Genomic DNA, 25029 nt, shown 5'->3' on the forward strand with positions numbered 1-25029 from the left:
CTCCAGCAACGGCTGAATTCCCATATATGTACTGGTTTGTACATCAGGGTGGTCCAAGAAATCAAATCATACTTCAACTTTTTATGTGGTTGATTTGGAGAGCAATGAATGGGTTTAAAAGGTAAAGTGTCCTAAAGTTCCTTCAAAAATCACTCATACGGCAGGTGGGCCAATGACAATTTTTTCCAAAATACGAATAATTTTTTACAAAAACATCTTTCTTTCATTTATATTCTTGTCGAACTATTAATTTTTTTTCTAAAATAGGCGAATAATTTCCAGCCAAAATAAAAATAACAAAACTTTTTACAAATTTTCTTTCAAAATCACTAATACGACACGTAGGACAATTACAATTTTTCCAAAATACGATTAATGAAAAAAAAAAACTTTCTGACATTTATATCCTTGTCGAACTATTAATTTTGTTCAAAAATAGCTGAAAAATTTCCAGCCGAAATAAAAATACAAAACTTTTTACGAATTTAATTTAAAAATCACTCATACGACACGTATGCCAATTACTCTTTGTTATTATTTTGCGCAAACTAATCTTTCAGTCATCTAAGATTGCTAGATTCAATTATCCCTGTGAAATGTTGATAGAAAAAACTGGCTTTCATAACATATACGTCACCTAAGTTAAAATAGAATTTTCATGACGGCAACATTGCGTCTGAGTGATAATCTTCTAATACGCACAAAAAGAATAAGAATGCCGAAAGCTGCGGGAACTTTTACATATCCTCAAAATTGTGGACTACCCTTATGAGCCCATATATGGCGAACACCCCACGATGTTGTCGCGCCCAAGCGAATTAATCCATTTGTAGCATTCATTGCCAGTGACACAAGCCGAGGAAAAGCGGTGAAAAAAGCAAAGGAGTAGTCAACTGGCCATCTCTTTCGCACCTCTGACGGTCTGTCTCTCTCGCATCCCCATTTAAATGCAAATTTGTGCACTCTTTCATGCGACCTGCGCCCAAAAATGCCGAGTTTTTTGCCAGTGTGCGCCTGTGATGTGTTTGGTTTACTTTTATTTTGTGGTTCTTGGTTATTAGGCACACATGGCTCCACTTTCGTGGCAAAGGGGCGAAAGTCGGGCCAGAGCTGAACCCAATTGCGGTGTTAAACGCATTAGCATTGAGCTCTGCCGAGGAAATTTATGGGTACGGAGATCGGGGTCGCAACTTTGCCGGGGATTTAAAACGGTACACGGAGGGTACGAGTATAAACGATATGGCTTAAAACCGAAACTGGGTCACGACGAGAACTTCCAAAATCCCAAACACCAACCCCGAAAATCAAACTCGATCCCCCGAAAATCCACAGAGTCCTTTAATTGCATTTTCCTGAGTTAGTCACCTATTTTATGAATGAGCAGCAGCAACGATGCATCGGTAGGTATGATGATACATAACTAGTATGATACCCCCCACAAATGCGAATGTGTCTAGTCGAAAAGGTGGCGAATCAATGGTGAACCGAGTGATTTTGCTGGCAATCTCCCCAAATTGCCTTACCTAAGTTAGATCGTAAGAAATCCGGAACCGATAAGTTTTAGACTATAAGAAAAACAAGGCTTTTACACTTTGCTGGCTTTCGCAAGCTTTTTTCTGATACGATTCTCTAACCAAACAAGGCTTTCACTCACACAAAACTAACTTGATTTACGCTTCTCTTCCGAAAAAACCAATGAATATTAATCGAGACTATTAACATTTAGTTGGTATGCGTAACGTTTATTTAAGGCTCTTTCAACATCAAATGGAAATCGTGTTTATTTGGATTACCGTTGATTTCTACTTGATTTATATTCATATTTACTCTCCGTACGAATATAATCTATATATACGTAATTTGATTTTTTCTATTTATTTACTTATCGATATCAAAACACTCCGTACTCTTCTACTATTATGTATTTTTCATCTGTTCGCCTGTGCCAACACACACACTCAAACACCACCCACACACGCACACTGTAACTGCTTCTCCGATGGATGGTACCACTACAAATACAATAAAAAACCATGTGCACAAAATTGGAATATGAAAACACAAAAAAATCAAAAATGAACTCAAACAAATAATTTGCTTAAAAAAATGAAAAAAATGGACAAACTAATTAATAATTCATGGAAATCGCAAAAATAAAAAAAAAACAAATAAAAATGCCAACACCACTGCCGCTTGAATAATTCAAATTGGAATCTCTCAACTATTTAATGGACACAATATTTAAATGCTTGTATATTTTGCATATTTTGCCTGCCTGTGGGAAATTTTCGTTTGATTTCAATTTTTGAAAAACAAAAATCCAAAAATCCAAAAAACGCACGAACACACACAGACCTCACCCCTGACGGCACACCATCACCAGCAACAACAACAATTGCAACACCAGCTGAACAACATCACCAACAACAACCACAGCACCGCTGGCGCAGCAGCCACCTCGACAACAGCAACAACCACCACAAACAACGCCGCTGCCGCCGCCGCCGCTGCTGCCGCCGCCGCTGCCGCCGCCGCCGTAATGGGCCACCACCCACTGGAAGTGGGCAAGAAGCGGGCGGCGGACACGACCGATATGTTTCCACTGGTATTTTTCTTTTCCTTCACCTTGTTTGTGTTTTGCGTTATTCGATTTTCCATTTTCCAACCTATGTTTTTTCACTTTTGATTTTTTGTAATTTCCCTACGTTAAAGTTATAATTATTTTGGTTCTGACAGTTCCTAATGCTTAAGTTGGTTGATCAAATTAGTTTTGACTTTTCCGTTGCATGCTTTTAGGCGGGTGAAAGGTCTCACAAAGAACCTTCGCTATAAGAATATAGTCTTAAGTAGAATTTAAACCAGTTGAAGTCTCTGGCAATGCTTTGGCGGGGAAAGACTTTTCAATTTGTCTGACCTGGCTATCTAAGTAGACAAGACATTAGTTTGGTATCATAACAATACATTCTAAATGAAATTGCTATTTATAAACTGAATATGTTGTTCCCAACCAAGGCGCCACTAACTCCCAACTGATCAGGACTAACCACTTAGATTATACACCCCGCCCCCCAGTATCACGCCCCGTACTTTGCGGTCCCTGAATCGAAATGCTTTCAACTTTCACCTCACCTTAGTTATCAAGCCGCTCATTCACTCAATCACTCACTTGCCCACCTACTCAGTTAGTCAGTCACATGCACATCAAAGTGCCATCAATTAACGTTTATTATCGGCAGGGCCAGGTCGGCTGGGGATGCAGCGGAATCCCCCTTTATTTAATTTACAAAATGAAGTCATTATCCGATATATCAAAAGCGCAAACACTCGCCCAGGAACACACTCGCACACAGGCACACTAATCAATTCACACAGACACAGACACAGGAGGAGTCTTTTTGCCCTGGCAAGAGCGAGTTTAACCAATTACACGTGGCATATGATAAATCACAATCACAACACGAGCACATTTGCCCTGCCAAGTGTTAATTAAAATGATTTAACCGATAATTGCCAAGGCTGTAGCTGTAGATATACCTTTAGCGCAACTGTGAGTTCTTTCTTTCGCTTTCGCCTCTGCCGTGTGATTGCATTCGCGGGCTTAATTGTTTAAGTGCTTTTCCCGGTTAATTAGCTGAACATGCACCACCTGCAGCCTGCAGACTTTGTTTATCCCGCCCTTTTCCGTTTACATCACGCCCATCACGCCCACCACGCCCACACATCACATTGCCACCTATTAGGACTAAGTATCTGTGTACCCGTTATATGTATATATGTATCTGATTAATGCCATAATACCGCCACCGTACTGAGCCCAGGATATACCCACTAATTTCATTTGTGTTCTTCTCTCCTCTTCATTTGCTCTCTTCGATTCCATAAATCTCTTGCGTTCGTTTCAAAACTCCACCACCTATATCTCACTCTCTCGAACTCGATATCGAATATAATAACTGCGATGTGTGTGTGCTAACCCCGATCCGATCCGATCCGATCATCAACAAAAACAATGATAACCCAACTACAATCAACTACAATCATACACTAACCGCATAATCAACAACAATCGATAAATGCCAAAAAAGATGGATGTTAAAACGGTTGGTTCATTTTACTATGAAAACTTCGTAAGTACTCCAAGCTGAATGTCAAACCGCCACGTTCAGTAGTAGCCCGCCTAGAAATGATCAACTATGTATACACTATAAAGACTACTGCCTGAACATACCCAGACATGCTACTAACCAGCCGAACCTTCGGCGAACGCCGCATGCATTCAAAATCAATCGATCTCGAGCAACCTATCGATAAATCGTGACCATTGGTCTGCTTCTTTCAAAAACTATATCATTTTAATTAACCGAATAATCGAAAACGGAGACATTCTAAGTTGATCTTAAGGAACAACGAAGACATAAAGCTTAAATGCACCACACACAAAGTATCAAAACCGATCGGATTAAAATCATAAAAGAAATTAAGTTAAAGAAATCAAAAACACCGAAAGCTTATTCATTTCACTTACTATAGATGTACTGCGAACGCTTTTCCCGATTTTCCACTCGACTGCACGCACTTTCGATCTGTTCAGTTGCAAACTACGTATACTCCAGCCTAAGTTCGGATTTCCTTTCGTTTCTTATCTCAGTTTGAAGAAATCTTTCGTTTCAAATGTATTTCTTATGATTTGATCTCACCCCAGAAGAGTAGAAATTGGCAAGAAAAAAGCAAAGCGAAAAAATAAGAAACTCAAAATTAACCCAAAGCAAGCTCGTTTGTAAGCAATTGTTATAGTGTATATGGTTATCAGTAGACTAAGATGAAAGCGTGGCAATCTGGTGGATTATGAGACTAATGAGTGTTTCCATCTCTTTCTTCTTCCCGCCCCCTCTACCCGTCTCTTTCCTAGCAATTCTCTGGCATGGTCCCGTTCAAACGTCCAGCTGCCGAAAAGTCTGGCATTCCAGTTTATCAGCCCGGTGCGACCGCCTATCAGCAGTTAATGCAGCCCTATGTGCCAGTCTCATGTGAGTATCCCCAACAACAACAACCACCACCACAACAACAACAACTACATCAACAACAACAACAAAATGTACTACTACAACAACAACTACAATTAAGTAGCGCCATAACAACAACAAGTACAACAGCAACAGCCAGTAATATCAATATGATTAATAATATTAACAATAAAAGTATCATGAACGCTGTAATCGCTACTGCCAATATAATACCATCATCATCAGCAGCAACAACGACAACAGCCTCATCACCATCAACGTCATTAGCATCGGCAACAACAACCACAACAGTAACAGCCATTTCTAATCCTAACGATAGTGACCCTGATCAAGGCCAAGACCGCGATCAAGATCAAGATTCCGATCGCAATGCAGATCAAGACAGAGAGCTCGACAGTGCTGCTGATGGTGAAGCCGACCATGCGGATCAGGCCAGCAATCAAGACCGTAGTGACCAAACGAATCTGAATCTGAATCCGAATCCGAGCCAGAACCCAAGTCCCTCTAACGATTGTAACACAACACGAACAATCTCACCCAAGCCAGACACAGCAGTAGCAACCACAGCAGATCCACTAGATACACTAGCCCCTGCAGCAGCAGCATTATCCGCCACGCCCCCCCACGGCCAGTCGCCGCCCCCGAACTCCCCTCCTCAAGGCGACAGTCTCCTGCCCCTGCCCAACGGGTTGGGCGACAATAACAACTACTTGTCCTACATCAACAACAATCTTAACAGCGGTCAGCTGAAGTCGGCTAATCCCGAAGAGTCCCTTAACGGGGATCTAGAGAGTGGGAGTGTTTCGAACGCAGCATCAGCAGTAGCATCCCGCAGCTATGCCAAGCAGAACGGCGAGGGCTATTCGAGGTACTCGCTCAATGGCCACAGCACTGGCATTCTGCCCACACCCACTTCTACCACCTCGGCTCCCCCGGTCTCCTACCACTCCCAGGTGCAGACCCAGTCGCAGGTTCAGGCTCAAGCCCAAGCTCAGGTTCAGGGACTGCAGCGCATCAACTACGCCATGCCCGCCTACAGCTATGGCAACCTCTACTCCCCCTACGGAGGAGCCACCTCCACCATGGTGAGCCTGCCCAGTGCCACGCCCTCCTACGCCCAGGCTCAGATGCAGCACCAGCAGCAGCAGCAACAAGCCCAAGTCCAGGCCCAAGTTCAGGCCCAGGCTCAGGCTGCCTACGCCCAGCAGGCCTATGCCGCCTATGCGGCTGCCGCTGGCCTGGCTCCTCAGGCCTCCGCGGCTGGGGGTTACTACCCCGATCCCGCTGCCCTGGCCAAGGAGGTGGCCCACAAGAACTACGCCATGAAGGTGGCCAGTGCGGCCAAGCCGGGAGCCTCCTCCGCCGCGGCAGCTGCTGCCTACACAGGACTGACCCTGAACAAGAGCTATGCAGCCGGTCCCCAGGCTGTCCAGGCAGCTCAGCCCCAGGCCGTTTCCATGGCAGCTCTACTTCAAATGCAGGCTCAGGCTCAAGCCCAGGCTCAGGCCCAGGCTCAGGCCCAGGCCCAGGCACAAGCCCAAGCCCAGGCACAACTACGTCAGCTGGGATCCCTCCCCACTGCCGCCACACCTGTGGCCGGAACTCCCGTGCGTTCGGTACCAGCTGGCTCCGTGAGTGCGGGTCAATATCAATCCGCTGCCCTGCTGAGAGCACCCTCTCCCATGCCCTATGGCCAGGCCCAGAGCTACTTCTATCCCGGCACCATGGTGCCCACCGCTGCGGCCTATGCCATCCCACAAACCCAGGCTGTTGCGGCGCAACAGTATGCAGCAGCTGCTGCTGCAGCGGCAGCTGCCGCCCAGGCAGGAACCCCCGGCAGTGCTATGGTCCTGAACCCCTACAAAAAGATGAAGACCTCCTAAAAAACGGAAACTACAAAGCCCAATCACAACTGTACTTAAGACACCGCCATCAAACGGATGGAAAGTCACACATAGATTGATAGATTTAAACACATCGAAGACGTAAGATTATGTGCCTCAGTTTTCTTGAAGAAGGACAAGTAGAGAGAAGACCTTAGTTGTACCATAGGCCTCATAGCGTTAGAAAAACGAACCATGACACGATAACAAAGACCAGACAGACAGCGAAAACGATCGTAGATCGTAGCCTACTAACACAAATGCCCAAAACTTGCTTACAAAAGAAACGAATCGATAATTTGCCATTAAGTTATTTGACAAACGAAACATAACCTCACTGTGACTCAAAAGTGTTGCCATCTTCGCACAAGAATCGAAAATCCATGCTTTAAAAGCAGAAGCGAACGGGAGAGAAACAGATGTTAGCTGATAGTAATACTTAAGTTCCTTTTTTCGGATAGCACTTAGTCAACAGTAGTGGATAGAGAAAACTCAAAACCAGGGCGGGATTCAAAAGAGAGAGGAACAAAGAACTGTGATAGCGAAAAAGCTTTGTGGGATCACGAAGATAAAGCCATTGGGGAATACTGATAAACCTCTAATGCTGCTGCCGATGCTGGGTACAGTTGTGTATGCTTGTTGCTAGCTGCGGGTGCTTGATGCCATATCGCCGTCCCTGTCTCCCACATGCGGTAGCTCATAAAGCTGTCTCTCTCTCGCTCCTGCTCATCATTCATTTTCCGCGCTCTCTCTCTAACACCCTATCGCTGTCTCTGAATGTTTCCTAACTAGCTAGATAGCTAGCGTGAATGCTGTTGTAATTGTTTAAAATTGTTGAGCAACGATAAATGCGTAACGAATATTGTCTAGTTTATATAGAATACTTATACGATATACATATACATATAAACCTAGCTGTACGTGCTGTATGCTGCTACCCATATACGATACGATATATACACACACACTATGTACTCTAACACGCTCATCCCTCACCTGTACACCAACAAAAAGAAGAAACAAAATGGCATAAACATGACCAGGATCGATCTGTATATCGTATGTCTAGCTTACTAATCAGATATTACAGTACAGTCACCACCTCTCACGATCACGTCTCTCTATCCGTTTCACTCTAACACACCATACACCCCGTACACCTTTCAGACTGTTAAGCCAGCAAAATTGATTTATGTTAATGTTATGTTATCGAAATTAAAATTTGATGTTGACCAGAACTATGTAATCCTTTTGATTTTATAACGACTATCTCTATAACAGCCCCGATCCCACTCTTCATCTGTCTCTTAACGCCACTCTTTCAATGTATTATAAATGTTTTCCTTTCTGTAATTGAATTGTTAAGCGAAGAATAAAATCATTGACAAACAGAACTAAGTTTTTAATGTTAGATCTCGTGTGATTATCAGTTTTCTTTACGTTCTTTTCTATGTAATTTTTACGTTGATATTTATGTATTTTATGTACTTATAAACCAGTTTAGTGTAGCTATTATATAACTTTTAAAGTGTGTTCCCGATTGAAACTATTCGAGAAGAACCTACAAAAGCAAACAAGATAAATTTGCCACTGACTTGCGCACCTTAAGTTTTAGATTCCCCGCCTACACCCCGCACCTGCTAAAAACTCCACATCCGAGAACATCCTACACACATTACTATTTGATATATACGATAATCTCTGTAAAATTGTTTTTAATTAAAGTACTTCTAATGTTTTACAACGATTTGATGTTTGCCACTAATTCTTATCCTAATTCTAATCCTAATTCTAGTTTAGTTTCGATAATTTTTATTAATGTTTTATTTGAAATACCGTGTGTTTATCTAAATATATAGTTTACGAAAAAACAAATATATATATTATTGTGTGTTGGTATTTTACTTTATTTGACTTACTTATTTCGGTAATCACTTGATAATAGTTTTCTGTTGTGCCGCTTTTACATCTCACCTTTGATTATACGTACTTTTTTGATATAGTAACTATATCAGATCCCGATCCACAAAACACAAGCTTTGTCGAGCGCTTTTGGGCAGAGCAGCACTCTTTCTTAAATCTCTCTCCCCAGAGCTTGTCGAATTTTGATTTAATATGTTGGTTAAATATTATTTCAGTGATTCGAGCAATACCCGCTATATCCCCTACACTGACACAGAAACACCCACACATTCTTAGGACTGCCTGACTTTTCCCCTTGACCTGCTTTTCCCTCACAACTGCTTCATCACAAAGATATAAATCTGATCTTACTCCCTCCGTAAATCCATCTCATTCTATATATGTTTTAGCTCTTAGAATAATGACAAGCAAAATGAGTACGCTAATGGTAGAGAATTAGTTGTAAAATCTGAATATACCATTTATCTAAACATTACCTTATACGCCTATGGCCAGCTAATGCTTGGCTTACTCTATTACTCGATAAGAAAGATGCTTACTAAACATGGCAGCCGAATACAATATTGAAACAACATATATATATACGTATAGCAAGCTAAACCAGACTAAAGTATACCTATATTCTCATATATCTCAATGTCTTGCCTCTAAAAGTATGATAACATTATCTATATGTGTCGTATGGTTCATTTTTTGTTAGCAATGTAGAACTGTTGCCGTTGGCCCATATTTTCGGAATAAGAGGAACTATGCGAAAATGTTTAGAAACGCTCTATAACTAAGAACTAAAGCAAAAAAAGAAAACTGAAAACAAACCAAATCACCACTTACCACTGCATGGCGCCAAAATATAACTTGCATTTCAGATCTAAGAGCTCATTATTTATTCCGCTTTTTTCCAACCCTGCAATGCACCTAAAATCACAGAAACAAACAGACAGACCACAAAAGCAGTATGTTAACATTACCGTGCAATAATATAGCAATGAAGTGTCAGTTGACACTAGGATAACCGTGAGTTAGGCTGATTTCTAATATACAAGTAAATACATAATAAAGGGAAACTTACCACTAGAAAACCACAGTCCATTCCAATATAGAACAGTGGGTTTTCAAGCCTTCTTCAATAGATAGAAGTACAGTACCGTCCAATAGATGATATAGTTTAGTGGAACCACCTAGTTGCCTCTTTTGATTTGTAGCCGAACCCAAAATCTCACACACACTACACTGAGAGAAAGGAAACTAAGTATAATTTGAACCTCATCTCGCTTTCACTACCATCGACGAACAGTGAGCGAAAAGTATGGCAAACCGATTGCATGTCAAGTCAAATAAGAGAGTTGGTAACGGAGCAAGAATGTCCAAGTTAAAATTATTCATAACATTTAAATATATATGTCGAAGTATATATAACTTACACACATCTATACACAAGCAAAACACTAATGAATATGTTATATCTGTGCTAACATTAGTCGTATTATTATAAAGACAACAAATTATATTGAAATTATATTATATACGTTTTATTGTAAAAACCGTAAAACAACTTGTTGGCTTCTTTTACTCGAACCTTGGAAAGTGATCAACCAAAACTAACATTCTCTCTTTCTCACCCACTACTAATCCATATACAACAGTTTGCTGTGCGTTGTCTCTTTCTCTCTCTCTATTTGTTGGCTGTTTCAACTTGAATTTTATTATCTTTATGAACCATGTTTGATTTGGTATATCTATGATTTTACACCTAAGTTTGTCTACTCATTTTGCCTAATACTTAAGTTAAATCAAGCTTCATCAATATTATTTTCCGTAAACGCTTCATTCTTTAAGAACCTCGGTGGTAACTGTTTAGGCGTACGTAAACTCAATGTGCTCTCTGCTCGACTAAAATATTTTTATTTACTCACACATCTCACAGACACACCCGATTTCCTTTGGTAGAACTCTCAATACACTTGGCTTGCTGGATTCCCAGAGAAATATTACTGTATTGTTTGGCTAAAGCTGTTCTTGTGTATGGAATATAAACTATATATATGTCAATATCAAGTATACCCACTAGAGTTAAGCGCTTTTTGTAATGTTTTCAAAGAAAATGCTTCGAATCATTTTAAGTTTTTGCCAACATTTCGCTCTATTTTAATATAAGACTTTCTTTCAAGCAAGCAACCTTATACTCTATCTTCTAGATGTAACTCTCACAACCTCAAGATTTTCAGTCTTACGATAACGATTCTCCACTAGCATGATCCCCGAATCAGTCAGTCCTCCGATGTAACAATACCTATCCCAACATGAAGCTTTTCTTTGAGGTCATTACAAGAAGTATGAGCGTTGCCAAAGAAACAGTAATGTCGTCTCTTTCAAACACACTACCTCACTCTTTCGTTCGCCCATCGAAAGCGCTCGTTCCTCTCTTTCTCGGATAAATTAGCGGGGGAAAGTACGCTGATATTGCCTCCGATATTTCTTTCATTTAGTTGGCCTTTCTTGCGTTTGATTTCATTTAATATTGTGTTCCACATCATTTATGAGACTTTTCGATTGGAGCGTAATTTGTAATTTTCAGCATGTGCTCAATGAAACAGAACTTTTTGTAGCAAGTATTCCGGTATGACTATGAGTATGATATCAAGCAGTGACGTTGCAAGTGGCTGTCTCTTTCTACCCTCTAAATACGTATCTCTCTCGCTCGAGATCGATATTACTACTCGTACATTGCGTTTGTTCACATACATATATAACTCGAGTATGGCTTCTGAGGCATGTGGTATGATGGTAAAGCTATACGAACGCACTTCTAAGGTAAGCTGGTGCACCGCCCCCGAATCCGAGCTTTTGTTTACTCCCATACGGTATACTTATGATTATATCTGAAGACTGATACCTGCTATATAGATGCTAAGTATGTCTAACGCTCACCGTTTTAGTTTTGGTAGAATCGTTTGTCGTTCTTAACGCTTCGTTCGGTGGTGCTAAGGGAGATCGGAGATCAAGGCTACCTTAGCATATACATATATTCCTCGCTCGATCGGACATCCGATCTCCTTAGCCCGCCGAGACACACCTACACATATACGATACACCTGTGGCCCAGAAAAATGTTATTAACATGACTTCTTTTTGTTTCTTTCAAACGAATTTTTCTTTCTTTTTCGCAACAGCAGGATATCATAAAAGATCCGCAATGTAAAATGTTTGACTGTTTGCTGAACATAGAGGAGGCTATACTCCATAAGATACTTAACACGCACACACACAGAACACACACCTACATAAACACACCCACACTTAGTTAGCAAGTTTGTAGTGCGAGATGCTTTCTAGGTGAAGTTGCTTTGACGGCACTGCGAATCGCTTGAGAACGAAAACGTCTAAGGCCAAATAGAATACTGCTTCAACTTTTCCTGCGCTGGAAGAACCAGAGTCTGTAGCCCACACACACCCAAAAACACCCACACACACCCCAAAAATAAAACAAACACTACAACTACAAGGCAAACTGGTAAACCGAAGAATTTAGTACAACTTTTCTTGCGTTTCCCTTTGAAATCAGATACTCCCATGCATATCCCCTCTATAACCATATACTATATATCCGTACATGTATCTATCTACCATTTTGATTGACTTTGCAGGCTTGTTTGTATGTATGTAGTAAGTATTTGCCTTGTTTCTGTGTGATGTCCTGGGAGGAGCGATTTGTCCCCGCTTTCGATAACCGACCCGAGCTACCTACCCTCCTGTTTTTATCTCGTTTACAGCATTTACGGCTGACGCAGTAACAAGTTTGAAATGCGCTTCAAAATGCGAATAGCTGCTGCCGCTGCCAAATGAGTTTTAATTTGATTACTATTAATATTTTTATTTCACCACTCATCCCTGTTTTTTCTGCTTTTTCAGTTGCCGCTTAGCCTGCGCTTCATTGCCGTTTTTATTTTAGTATAATCCAGCCCCTCTATTGCAGCGCCGACTAACCACCAAAAAAGTATGCTACTCTTTTATAATTTGCTAATTTGACTGCTGCCGCTGCGCCATCCAGCTTAAACCAAACCCCACCGAAACCGAAACAAACTGAACCGAACCCGACCTAATCTACGATAGGTTTAAGTGCGTTTTGCCTTTTTGCATATGCGAACAACAAAGCCGGGGAGCCGAAAAAACTTTTCCGCCAGCAACAAGTTAATTACACTGCGAGAACGGGGGGCGAGTGGGCGGGTGCGGTCTGCAGGGCGAAAGCCGTAATTACAACACGAAAACATTGTTATTTTAATGGTGGGCGGCCACGGAGGGCGTGGTGTCACACATTTACATTTATTAACTCGTGTCCCGTGTGGCCCGCAGAACTTTATTTTCACCTCTTTCCCGAAAACTTTTTTCGAGGCTTTCCCTTTATTTGCATAATTCGAAATCAAGGGCTGTTAACGAGGCGGAAAATCCGACCAGCACACGGACTCAACTCGGGTTTACTGGTCCGAGTTTTGTTTTTCGCATATGCAGCTTTAGCTTAATTTTAAGTCTTTCAATGCAAACTGTTTATTTTCTCTTCCCAATGGATTTACGAACAATATAATTATTTCCTCTAATTTTTCTACCCTTTTACATGCTAACACACATGCGCAAAACCAACAATGACAAATAAAAAACATGAAAACAATGTTCTCACCATTTGCATGATGTTTATATCTATTTAATTTATGAATAACAACAATCACGCACGGATTTGGATCGAAAAACAAACGCTGCATGGAAAACCAACAAAAACCGATTTAAATCTATTATGTATACTTTTATGTTGACACACTACCTCCCCTCCCCCTATTTTATGTCACCAAATCACACACCGCCCACACAAAACGTATTTTTAATATAAATATTTCTCTCATAACGCATATTGGATTTGAGGCATGTTTTTTCGGCTTTCTGGCCAATAAATGTGGACTCATAGCGAATCCGAAAATACCCCTGAACGCTTCCTGTGTCATCTACACGGACGCCAGTGGCCAGGTACAGTGTGCCCTGACTCTCGGCGACTTCCGTAGGCTTCCTGCATGAGCGCTTGCCCTCCCCTAGTGCTAAGTTTTATTTTCGACCCCCGAGTCCCTGACCCTTCAACCGACCCGAGAAAGGAAATAAAACACGACTAGAGAGCAGCAAGTATTTTGTCCCGTGTAAATTGTAACCCTGGGTTTCGGAGGGACAGTCCTTGTGAGGTGGGCCGTTGGGTTAATCAAATTAAATGCGCTGCCGCTCCTCAGACGGAGTCGACAATCAAACGAATAAACAAACAAACAGGCCAGAGGCGCGGCCCCGAGATGATGACGATGACGTTGACGTCGGTTATGTCAGGAGGAGCCAAGGGCCGCGCCATATAATATCCATCGTGAGACACGCGCTGGACACACCTCGGGTGTCACAGTTGTTAGCAGTTGTTTGTCCACCGAACACCACCCACACACCACCCACACACCACACTCACGCCACACACCACCCACCAACCACCCCACACCCCAGCCAACGAGATGTTACCCCTTTAACCTGTATTCTCTCTATGTATATTTCGAAACGTAGCCCAGCCGGAGAGGGGCCTCCTGTACACCCAGTGTCCGATGCTGGTGAACGGCACCTTTTACATAATTAGGTATGCAGCGGTCGAATCGATTTGAATCCCCTTTACCCTGGTTTTTCCCGGCGAGCTTCTTCTGGCCGTCTTGTGTGTGCTTAGCTTCAGCTTCAGCTTTCGTGTGCTTCAGATGGCAACCTAGCGGGTCGGAGGTCGCAGGACCTTCGGGCCCCGCCTTTGAGTTCAGCTTGGCAGCTTTTGATTTTTCCCGCCCTCTTTGGTTGTTCTGTGTAGCACTCGTAGGCCCACAAAGTATTGACGAGGCCTCGACTTGACGGTAAAGACATTAACCCCCTCTTACGATCTCTCTTTCTCTCTCTTCTCTTTTCTTATATTTCTAGTGCCGCCTATTAGGATATGTAATTGTTACCGCCTAGTACCGCCCCAATAGACCTAAGCAAAGCACTCAGTTGATCAGTTCAGAGATCAGAGCATTTTTGAGTCCCTAACAGGCACCCGAGTGAGTCCACCCACAGATAGCTCTTGAGGCGCTCCGCTTCCGAAGCTTCTTAGCTTTCTTGGCCCGGTTTCTGTTGATCGAATACTTGCTGCTTCCACAGAGTGTTTTATTTCGTGGCAAACTTTATTTCTCAGCTATGCGTTTAAGTTCCACACACGAGATCCTATGTTTATGTACTTATCCCCACCAAAAGACGGAACAACGAACCCACAGAAAACAGTTGCGAGGAACACACTACGATTCAGTGATTATGACATGCCGAACCCTTTCGATTCATTTGCAATGCCATTTTATGATTTCGAATCTTCCGCCTCTTAGATTATTTAAGTCGTTGAGAAACTAGCTTAACATACGAGTATCTATATTAAATGTATCATGCGAACCCGATAAGAACGAACGTTCGCGACATACCTATACCCACATATCTAGTTAGCTCTATTAACTACGACTAACATCTGGAACTCCACCAACATCAAGCAATTGTAAAACCGAAACCGTATTTATTCTAACCAACCATTAACCATTCTAGAGAACCATTTCAATATTATAAGATATAACTAATTTGTGCTCTTTTTCTTTTCTTTTTTCTGCTCTTCTCTTTTTTTCGAAACTGAAAACCGATGATAATATAAAAATTCCCAACCAAAAAAACACAAAACACACGAACTCTTTTGATTTCCTGAATTGGTTTCCGTTTGCATCCTGCCATATCCAAAATAAAACAAACTATGTCTGACCACACAACAAAACTCTCATGCCCAATATAGTTACTGGACACCCTCCCGGTGTGCCAAGATTTTAATAGATCTATGTGCAGTCGGTTAAATTGTAGATTCGTTCATTTAACTGAAGGTAAGTGCATGTGCCTAAGTTCCTCCTTCCTCAGTTCACCCTTCTTTCTATATATGCGTTCCCTCCTTTCCTTTCGTTTCTAAATCTATACCTAAACGCTTTTAGTGCTACCTTCTCCTAGACACTGTTGAGATGATTTCCGATTTATCCTGAGTTGTAGTTAGGAAGACACCGAGAGTTGTTCTATTTAGTTTTGATGAATTGGCTGCCGATTGATTTAACTTAAAATGGTTGACTGTTTCGTGATGATTTTCCGTTTACTTTTAGTTTTGGCTTTCCGTCAAGATAATTACACACACAAAAGTACACAAAAGTATGAAATATTGTAAAGAACAAACGTATTCGAGAGGTTCTGTTCTGTTCCCCGGGCAGCTAAATCTGAAGCCAAGCTTCACCACTCACTTTCATAAGAACTCATGTAAAATTGTGTGAAAGTCAGCTGCCGCAGTAAAGATCACTCAGTTGTTACCGAAACAAAAAATACCGAACAGATAAATTTTGGAAGAGCTTTCACTGTTTTCTACTGCCAAACCGACCTACTGCCCGCCGCCAACTAAGCCATACTAACGCTCCCATCTCTCTTTCTATTCCTGCCTCCCCTGCTCCGACACGACCTCCAGATGACAAGGTCGAGGTGATTGATCAACGAGTTGCTGTCTGCCGCGATCACGCCAATAGCCAGTGCCGTCGCAAGCAGTGTAAATACTACCACATACCGATTGTCCTGCCGCCGGCCAACATCATGGCGGCCATGATCACCAGTCCCAGTGATCCGCAGCCGGCCGTCCCGGTGGCCACAACAACAGCCAGCCAGGCGGCGGCCGCCACTCCCGTCTACAACGGCGCCAGCAACCTGATCATCATCGAGCCGCAGCAGCAACATCCGCAGCAGCAGCAGCAGCAGCAACAACAGCCGCAGCAGCAACAGTTCAGCTACCACAGCAACAGCAGCAATAACAACTACTACCACAGCAACGCCAGCAAGCAGGCCAGCACCATATACCAGCAGCAGCAGCAACATGCGCAGCAGCAACACGCGCAGCAGCAACACCTGCAGCAGCAGCAACAGCAGCCCCACATCACCTACCACTGCAGCTCGCCCTACTCCCCCTCGTCGGCCTCCTCGTCGTCCTCCTGCTCGATAGCCACCTCGCCCACCCTCTCCTCGGCCACCACGCTGTCCACCACCTCGACGGCCACGATGCCCACTCCGCAGCAGCAGTACCAGCAGGGTCCGGCGGCCACGGCGACTTTCCTGAAGGCCCCCGCCTACTACACCGACGCCACGCCCACCTTGGTGCTGAGCAGCGACTACAACTCCAACTGCATCCCCATCCAGGCCACGCCCTTCATCTCGCTGCAGGCCGCCCCGCAGCAGCATCTGCTGAAGTACACCACCCAGGCGGCCCCGCCGCAGGGCCAGCAGCACGCCTACGTGGGGCACCACCACTACCAGACGCAGATGGGCCAGGTGGTGGCCACCACCGTGGCTGCCATTCCGGCCACCACGATCACAGTGGCGCCGGCCACAGTGGCGTCCCCCTCGACCTGCATCTAGAAGAAGGGGTTCAGCCAGGGGCTTCTGCCAGGGCGGGCAGCTCTGTTCGTTTTCCCAGAAACGTATGTTAAGTCATAGGGGTGGGTTTCCTCCGCAACCTCCAGAGATTTGAAAACAATAGTTATGGTATAGTGGTTTTCATAATTGAATGTCAAACAGACAAAAGTCTTAAGAAATTGTGGGCACATTTCGACAGAGAAATGAAGACATTGCTTAAGGGCCCCAAAAGTATGCAATATGATTTACATTTTACCTCCTTATCACTCTAATTAACGTTTTCAAATCTCCAGAGATTCGGAAAACCCACTTTATAGGGTTTTAATTATCACAGTTTGTCACCCACTTTATCCATTGGAATACTCGCTTTTGTCAACTCCACTTCACCTAGATACTTATATTGCATACTCCTCACAACCTAAGCAACACAATACGTATACCAATCATGAATACTCCCAAAGCGATGCTCCCAGATACATCGGAGAAAATCAAAAGCAAGCAGAACTTGTCTGAGAAAGGTCTAAGCTAGTAAGAAAACTTCAAACAATCACATTCTACGAAACACAAACATTGAGACACAAAGCAGTAGTGGAAGTTTTTGACGAAAATTAAAGGTTGATATGAACTATTTACAAAAATAAGAACCGAAAGTACTATTTGGGGGAGGAGGAAGGTAACTCTACAGAACTTTTTCGTACGTATAGCAAGACTTTAACGTGTAAGCATCCCATTTACACATCAAGTGACACGCATTAGAGGGAAAGTATTGAGTGACGACTCTACAATATTACGAAACCAAAATGGAAGAAAGCAAAAATAAGAGTGTTGTTAAATGCAAAAAGAAACAAAATAAATTAGCAATTAAAAATTGAACTTAATATTACAAGAGGAGGAAATCGATGGAGAGCGCAGTTGCATTAAAATTAGTTACAAACTATTTTAAATTCTAGTGTTCCATATTTCAATGCAAGTAAAAATACAAATAAAGTGAATAAAGGTACATAAAGTGGATAAACATTTAGTGAGGAGTGTTAATATTAGCTAAGGTTAAGCCTGACAAACCGTTCTCCATGGCAAATAGTCAAAATTAATCAAAAACCGAATCTACATAGGCCATAGATAAACAGCAAGAACAACTAATAATAAACACTTAACAATAACAATAATAATATCGATAACGATAACGAAAACGATGGGGATGAAGATGAAAAAGTACAGTCACGTCCTATTTTTGCAACAACGATTTACTACAAGCGAGAGGAAAACGATACGGAGATTTTATTAAGCAGAAAGCAGAGATCAGATACAGATACAGAAAACAGAGAACCGAAACCATAATCCTTTTTTACATTTTATAATAACGATCGAGATAAATCAGCAGAAATCAGCTACAGCAAGAGAAATCATATTTTTTATATACAAAAAAGAAGCATCAAAAAGAACACTGATAAACAAAATCGGGATGAGGCAAACAACAGAAATTTAATCAAATCTTAAGGAATAAGCATTTTTGCAACCACAAACCAAGAGGGAGACTTTTTTAAAGTGTATAATTAACAACTCGTTTAGCTGAATTCTCTAGTAAATGAAAGTAATAACGAGACACACAGCTCACACAAAATTCGAAATTGAACCGTACTATATCTTCCTATGCGAACGATCTGTAAGCACTATATATGTATATAGAGACACACCCCCTATATGCGACATTGCGAATCCAACTTATTTCCGATTCACTGTTCGTTTACAGTTTGTCGCTGTTGTAATGAGATTTGTGACTTGGTTTTTACACACTCAAGATCGTATTTGGAACACTCACAGAATAACAATTACAATAAATTGAAGAAGAAACTACTTATTATATACAGAAGCATACGTATATACACTATATGTATATATACTACATATATTTATGTCTGTACACGTATAAATATATACATTAACACAAATATATTGATTATATATATATATTTACTAATGGCAACTAAAATTGAAATGTGATCTTTTAAAGAAACAAAAGTAAAAGTAAAAGTGAAAGAAGAAAAATAATAATTTAAAGAGGCAGACAGAATTGGATGAAGGTAAAATGGAACTGCAGTGAAGCGATAGTAGGCCATTGCAGCAGGATAGTTAAACGTAATATTAATTGGTTCCATCTCGAGGCAGCGTAAGAATATCTCCATTCAATAACGATAACACCAGTAATACTCGACATCTAGCTAATAATTGTTCAACAATAACAGATTTATCTACATATACATTTAAGGGCTGGCTATAATATACGGAAATTTGTTTTCTCATCTACTATCACTACTCTCCATCCACCTGGGTTCCTCTTTCTTAACACTCAGATGCCACTCCAGCACCTTACCTAACCTTAACCACTCGTAGTACTCGACTCCAGCTCTTCGCTCTCTTCGAAGCCTCCGCAAATCTTACTCGACCACACAGGAAGTCGTATCTTTCCCGTACTCCAAATAAGAATGCCTAATAAGTTTCCGTCCATTATAATCAGACCTTAAATCTATGTGCAACGACAGCGAGAGGCATGGAACAGTTGCAAACGAAGAAGTAAATTAACTAAGCAAAGTAAACGTAAAAGATAAATTATAAACACACATACTCGTAGATTCTCAACTAAACTCGTCGACATTTTAACAGTTACTAACATTATTATAATAACGACAAATGAGTAATACAATAAGCTGCAAATGGCAAAAACAAACAATGAAGTTTTGTGTAAAAATAAATGTTCTTAAAAGAAAAGATTTAAAAGGGGAAAAACGAAACCAATAAGTGGAAACGAGAAATCCTAGTTACTAAGCAACTAACTACAAACGTATAGACACTATAGAAGAATCATTGTACCATATAAGGGATTTCAGCGGAATTCTGTTCTACTCGACATCTCCTCTAGGCGTGTAGACTGGCATGAAGTTGACATGGCCGCGCATGTAGAATAGCACGAGTTTGTAAACTAGAAACGAAACTTTTATTTGCCTTAACATCAAACCAATATATACACCATATACATTGATTTCGATGCGATCCTTCAACCTTTCGAATAGTTTCGATTGTTTCGAGAACCGATTTCACTTGACGCATGTACATGGCGCTCTAAAACAGAAGCAGAAACTAAGTAACACCAGAAAATATTTCTGAAGCGAGGGGAAATGGATTAATGTAGTTACGTGTAGAGTCTCCTTCATTGTAAGTCATAGTTATTATTGTTAATTTTAATTTATATTTACACATATATTAGATCATTATGATTATTAATTGTGAATATGATGTGATGTGTTTATTGAAAGTAAAAACAAAACGAAACTAAAACAAAATACAATTACTGAATGTTGCAACGTAAAGAAAACTAATGTATTGTACCCCCGGCGGAGTGAGGAGGGGGAACTACAAGAAACCTTATCGAGAATGTGAGGAAAATCAATTTTACCCTAATTCAGATCGTAAATAAGAGTAATGTTAAATTACACTATGATACACGGCATATGTTTGTATGTACTGTAAGTAGTTATTCATTTTTGTCAGGTGATATCAACGAATTTTCGCTATGTTCTTCAAGCAGAGCCCACCTCTGCCCACCCCACTGTCCCCATCTAACTATATCTCTGTATTGTTTGCAATTGAGTTAAGTTCCCCTATTATTTTTTCTACTTTACGGTTTTTTGTTTTGTGATATTCGCGGAAGAGAAGAAGCTGACGGAGTAATTGTTGTTCGTTGTTTATTTTTGTGTTCATATATATTTTTGTAGTTTGTTTTATTTTTATAAATATACATTGTATTAAACATATATTAAATATACATTAAAGAACTAGTATATACAACTTAACTATACACATATACAAGTAAAGATGAATTGGAATAATAGATCTAAGGTACGGAGTTTTGGCAGGAAGAAATTCACAAAGTAAAACTGAGCGAAGGGGAACCAGTTTCGGGCAACGACTCTGACGAATGATAATTACATATACTCCTAAAATAAAATAAAAACAACCCAAAAAAATGAAAATTTTTTAAAAATATTTAATAAACAAATCATTATTACCTATTATTATTATTATGATATTTATTATTATAATGAAACAAATTTAGTTATTATTCATGTAAAGAACGAACCACGAAGGCAAAGCAAAGCAAAAACAAATCTTGCGACAGTGCAACAGCATCAACGAGCAGAAGAAAGTGAAGAGAGAATAACGAAGAAAGTGAATAAGAAGCTGGCAAGAGAGAAAGTCGATGAAGAATGAAATTATATTGATAAAGAAATACAACATTTAAAGTTATTTAGCAGTAAATGGGAAAAAATTAAAAACAAACATGAAAACAACAAACCAACATCAATGAACAACAAACAATGAAATACAATAAAACACAAAAATAAATTACAAAAGAATGGACCTTTTTCTTTGGGGAAATTTCGGAGTATCTCTCATTAGGGGGCTGTGCGAGTCGAGAGGAACTCATACGCAGATACATAGATACAAAACTGCTCACATCCCAGATGCATCATTTCTGCTCAACCGCAGAGCCATCAAACAAAAGGAGGCCAAGTCGACAAAGGGAACTTGGCTCGAATTTGCTTTCCCTTTCCGCGGGGGCAGCGGAAAACTAAGCGTATGCATGCACACGTAAATTCCCCAAGTGCCAGTGCGGGAAAGCCAAAAAGAAAAGTAGGAAAAATAGAGGAAAACCAGGAGGCAAGGGGAAAAGCGAGCGACATGAACCTGGCACATGGCAGTGAAAAATGTGCAAAAAGTGAAAAAAGTGTGGGGGCACGGGGGCAAAGAAACTTTGCCACTGCCTGCAATTTTCCTCTGCATTTTTCCTTGCAACTTGGCTTTCCCCACCCCTCCTGCCCGCTCACACACACGTGCGTATGGAATGGCACGTAAGTTGTCTATTTCACACACCGACGCGCATCGCCTGGCAAGGAGAAAAACGGAGAAAATGGCATCTGCGAGGGTCCTTCGGGGACCCCCACTCCCCTTGGTGGCCCCTCGATGACTTGGTGGCCATATGGCGTCGTAACTGTTGCAATTAGTTGGCAGCGGACACAAAATATTGCCCCCCAGCCACCACTCACTTGGCCAACCAACTCCCGCCCATCCTTTATTCCTAACAACCTAAGTGTAATTAATGGCTGCGGATTATTGATATCGAAAAAGGTGAAAATGGTCGAGTTGATAGTGCCACAGTGCTGAGAAATGGCCCGAGATTAGTACTCGATGTGCTCCAAGGTGCTGAAAGGGAAATTCTTCTTGGTTTTGAAGATTGGGGAAGGGTAAGTTTAAAAGAAGAAAGCCTTAAGTTCATAAACGAACACGCTCTGATTACTAAATACAAATAAGGGTACAAGCAGAAAGTGTTAGCATCAATAATTAATTCCTTTATGATTCCAGTTGATACTGCAAATTGCAAGTTCAAAACGATGCAGAATTTATCAGGCAACAAAATCATTTCTAATCCATTTTTATCAGTGTAGAAATCCCAAGTTATGGCCTCCACACCTACTTTCTTTAACATTCGCCGCAGTTGGTCGCCACAAAGTATGCAATTATTTAAATTCCGACAGGATGTGCATATTTTGGAGCTAGCACCTGCCACCCGTTTTGCCGGCTGCTATCTGGCACTCCCTGGGGATTATCCCCCATATCGGTGGCTCCAATTGGCCGCACTATCGGCCCGGAGAACATCCATTAGGGCGAGTGGGGTTACACGGTCATGGCATACAAATTAACACAGAAATTGCTTTATTATCAGGAGCCCACCCCACCCACGACCACCCACCGGCACGCCCCTTATCAGGCGGCCATTGACAATGTGTGTGCGATATGGGAGCGCACGAGAGTGCTTGGATATATGGGCGCAGGGCACTTTCGCATGATGTTAATGATAATGCCGCTCCAAAGTGTCCTGCCTGTCAGTGAGCTTCGAACCCTTCCCTCCCAGGAAAGTGGGTGGCGGGTCTGGATCCTTGGAGGTGGGAGGCGGGAGCTTGGAGGTTGGCTAGCTGACGTTGATGAGACATGTGGTGCGCTGCTGCTGCTGCTGCTGCTGCTGGGCATCGTAAAAATCATTTCCCGTCGTACATAACACGTAACGTGGCGTTTATGTTTACGTCTCGTTGTCGCTGACGTTGTCCTTGCCACATACACCCGCACACCCAGACAGCCAGGACATGAAAATTTAATTGACGCTTAAAGTGAGTTTAAGGGCAGCAGGAGAAAGCTCATTAAATTAACTTAATCACGTTAATTAAAAATTGCTCCAGCCAGCGCGGGTGCGCGTGTGAGATCCGTTTGTTTGTTTTTAGTAAAATTTAATAGTGTCAAGAAAAATATTTACACAGCACGTACACCTGCAGGCCAATGGATCCGGGATACGGAACACACGACAACAATCCCTCTTTTCCCTTCCCCTTCCCTCGGGTTCCCCACTTGTTGTTGAGCAATTTACGTGCCAGTAAACGTCCTTGGGGGAATTAGTAATAATTTAAAGGGTTCCTTCCCCACAGGCTAAGAATACTAAGGCGATGGATAATGGGGACCAACAGCTGTGGGCTAACAGATTGTTGGATTTAATTCACTTAGAACAACTTTCTGTTATTTTCTAACGAAAGGAAAAATAACGCAAAGTATGCTTACTGAAGTAATGAAATATCTTGTAAATTTTTACAAACTGTAATTTATTGTAAAAGTATAAACGAGATTTTATTTTGATAATCATTACCCATCTACAAGCCAAACATTTTTTAAATCAAAACATTCGCTTAAAAGCTATAAACAAGTAAAGTAGACCGTCTCGGAAACAGCCGATTTGCAACATGCATGTCTTCATCTCTCTCGCACTCGCAGTGATGGGGTTCTAATAGTGGGCTTCCTTAACGATAGCGTTCCTTTTAGTCAAGATTTTTTAAACCCTTGGAGTAAAAATTAAAATTGTTTAGATTTCATTCGAAGAAAGAGCACACATTGCCTAGCAACGAATAACAATCTAAGGCTCCAAAACTTCGCAGTCATCTTGAGATAAGCCCCTCAAACTTGCCCCGCATAATCCATCCTTATCTGCCACTGCAGACGCTTTTCATGGCTGCTTAATAAAAATGAACTGGTAATTATGTTTCAACAGGCACAACACCCAGGCAAAATGGGAAGTAAAAGTGCCCAAGTGGCCGGGACCACCGCAACTTCATTTCTGCACTAACCAAACGCTTCAATTAACAGGAACAACAAGTTTGGGGCAATGGCCAGGATCTCGACCACCACCACGACTTCCACTGCTCTGGGTCCGACTTCCCAGGCGCCACTAAATTTCGTTAAGTTTTAGGGGAAACTTTTTTGGTAGCACAAACTTATTGCCAGGAGCAGGGGAGCTCATGAAAAATTTAACCAGGAGTCGAGAAACTTAAATTTTATTGCCTATAAGGACGCATTAACTTGTGCCCGAGGGGGCGGAAGTGGATCTGGATCTGGAGCAGGGCCTAGGCGGAAGCGGAAGTGGAGGTGGGGCGAAGGAGGTGCGTAACTTACTCGCCAGGTATGGGCTCTCAAAACGGTTGACTCTTGCATAACAGGGACAGATTTCAAGGAGGGGGAACTACAGCATAAATTGAGTCTGGTTTTTTGCTTCAAGCGCCTGCAGTTTTTGCGGCCTTGTGGCTCCATTGTTTTGCGGCCGACAAAAC

At 41.7% G+C, this 25029-nt stretch overlaps 1 protein-coding gene across 31 annotated transcripts in view; it reads left to right on the forward strand.

The window, feature by feature from the left end:
- LOC108022350 (protein muscleblind) overlaps window positions 1–21732 on the forward strand; it is a 168357-nt gene extending 146625 nt beyond the window's left edge. For 7 of the 31 annotated variants that reach the window (XM_050887812.1, XM_050887813.1, XM_050887811.1 and 4 more), the window contains 3 exons: window positions 2354–2605; window positions 4086–4127; window positions 4910–8145. In XM_050887812.1, the coding sequence (XP_050743769.1) occupies window positions 2354–2605; window positions 4086–4127; window positions 4910–6907 (2292 nt within the window). In that variant the 3' untranslated portion in view covers window positions 6908–8145. The other 24 variants (XM_050887818.1, XM_050887819.1, XM_044092502.2 and 21 more) reach the window with 18 other exon arrangements.
- The last annotated feature ends 3297 nt before the right edge of the window (window positions 21733–25029 follow it).

The sequence above is a fragment of the Drosophila biarmipes genome, chromosome 2R (assembly GCF_025231255.1).
Source record: "Drosophila biarmipes strain raj3 chromosome 2R, RU_DBia_V1.1, whole genome shotgun sequence".
In the NCBI taxonomy this organism is placed as follows: Eukaryota; Metazoa; Arthropoda; class Insecta; order Diptera; family Drosophilidae; genus Drosophila; species Drosophila biarmipes.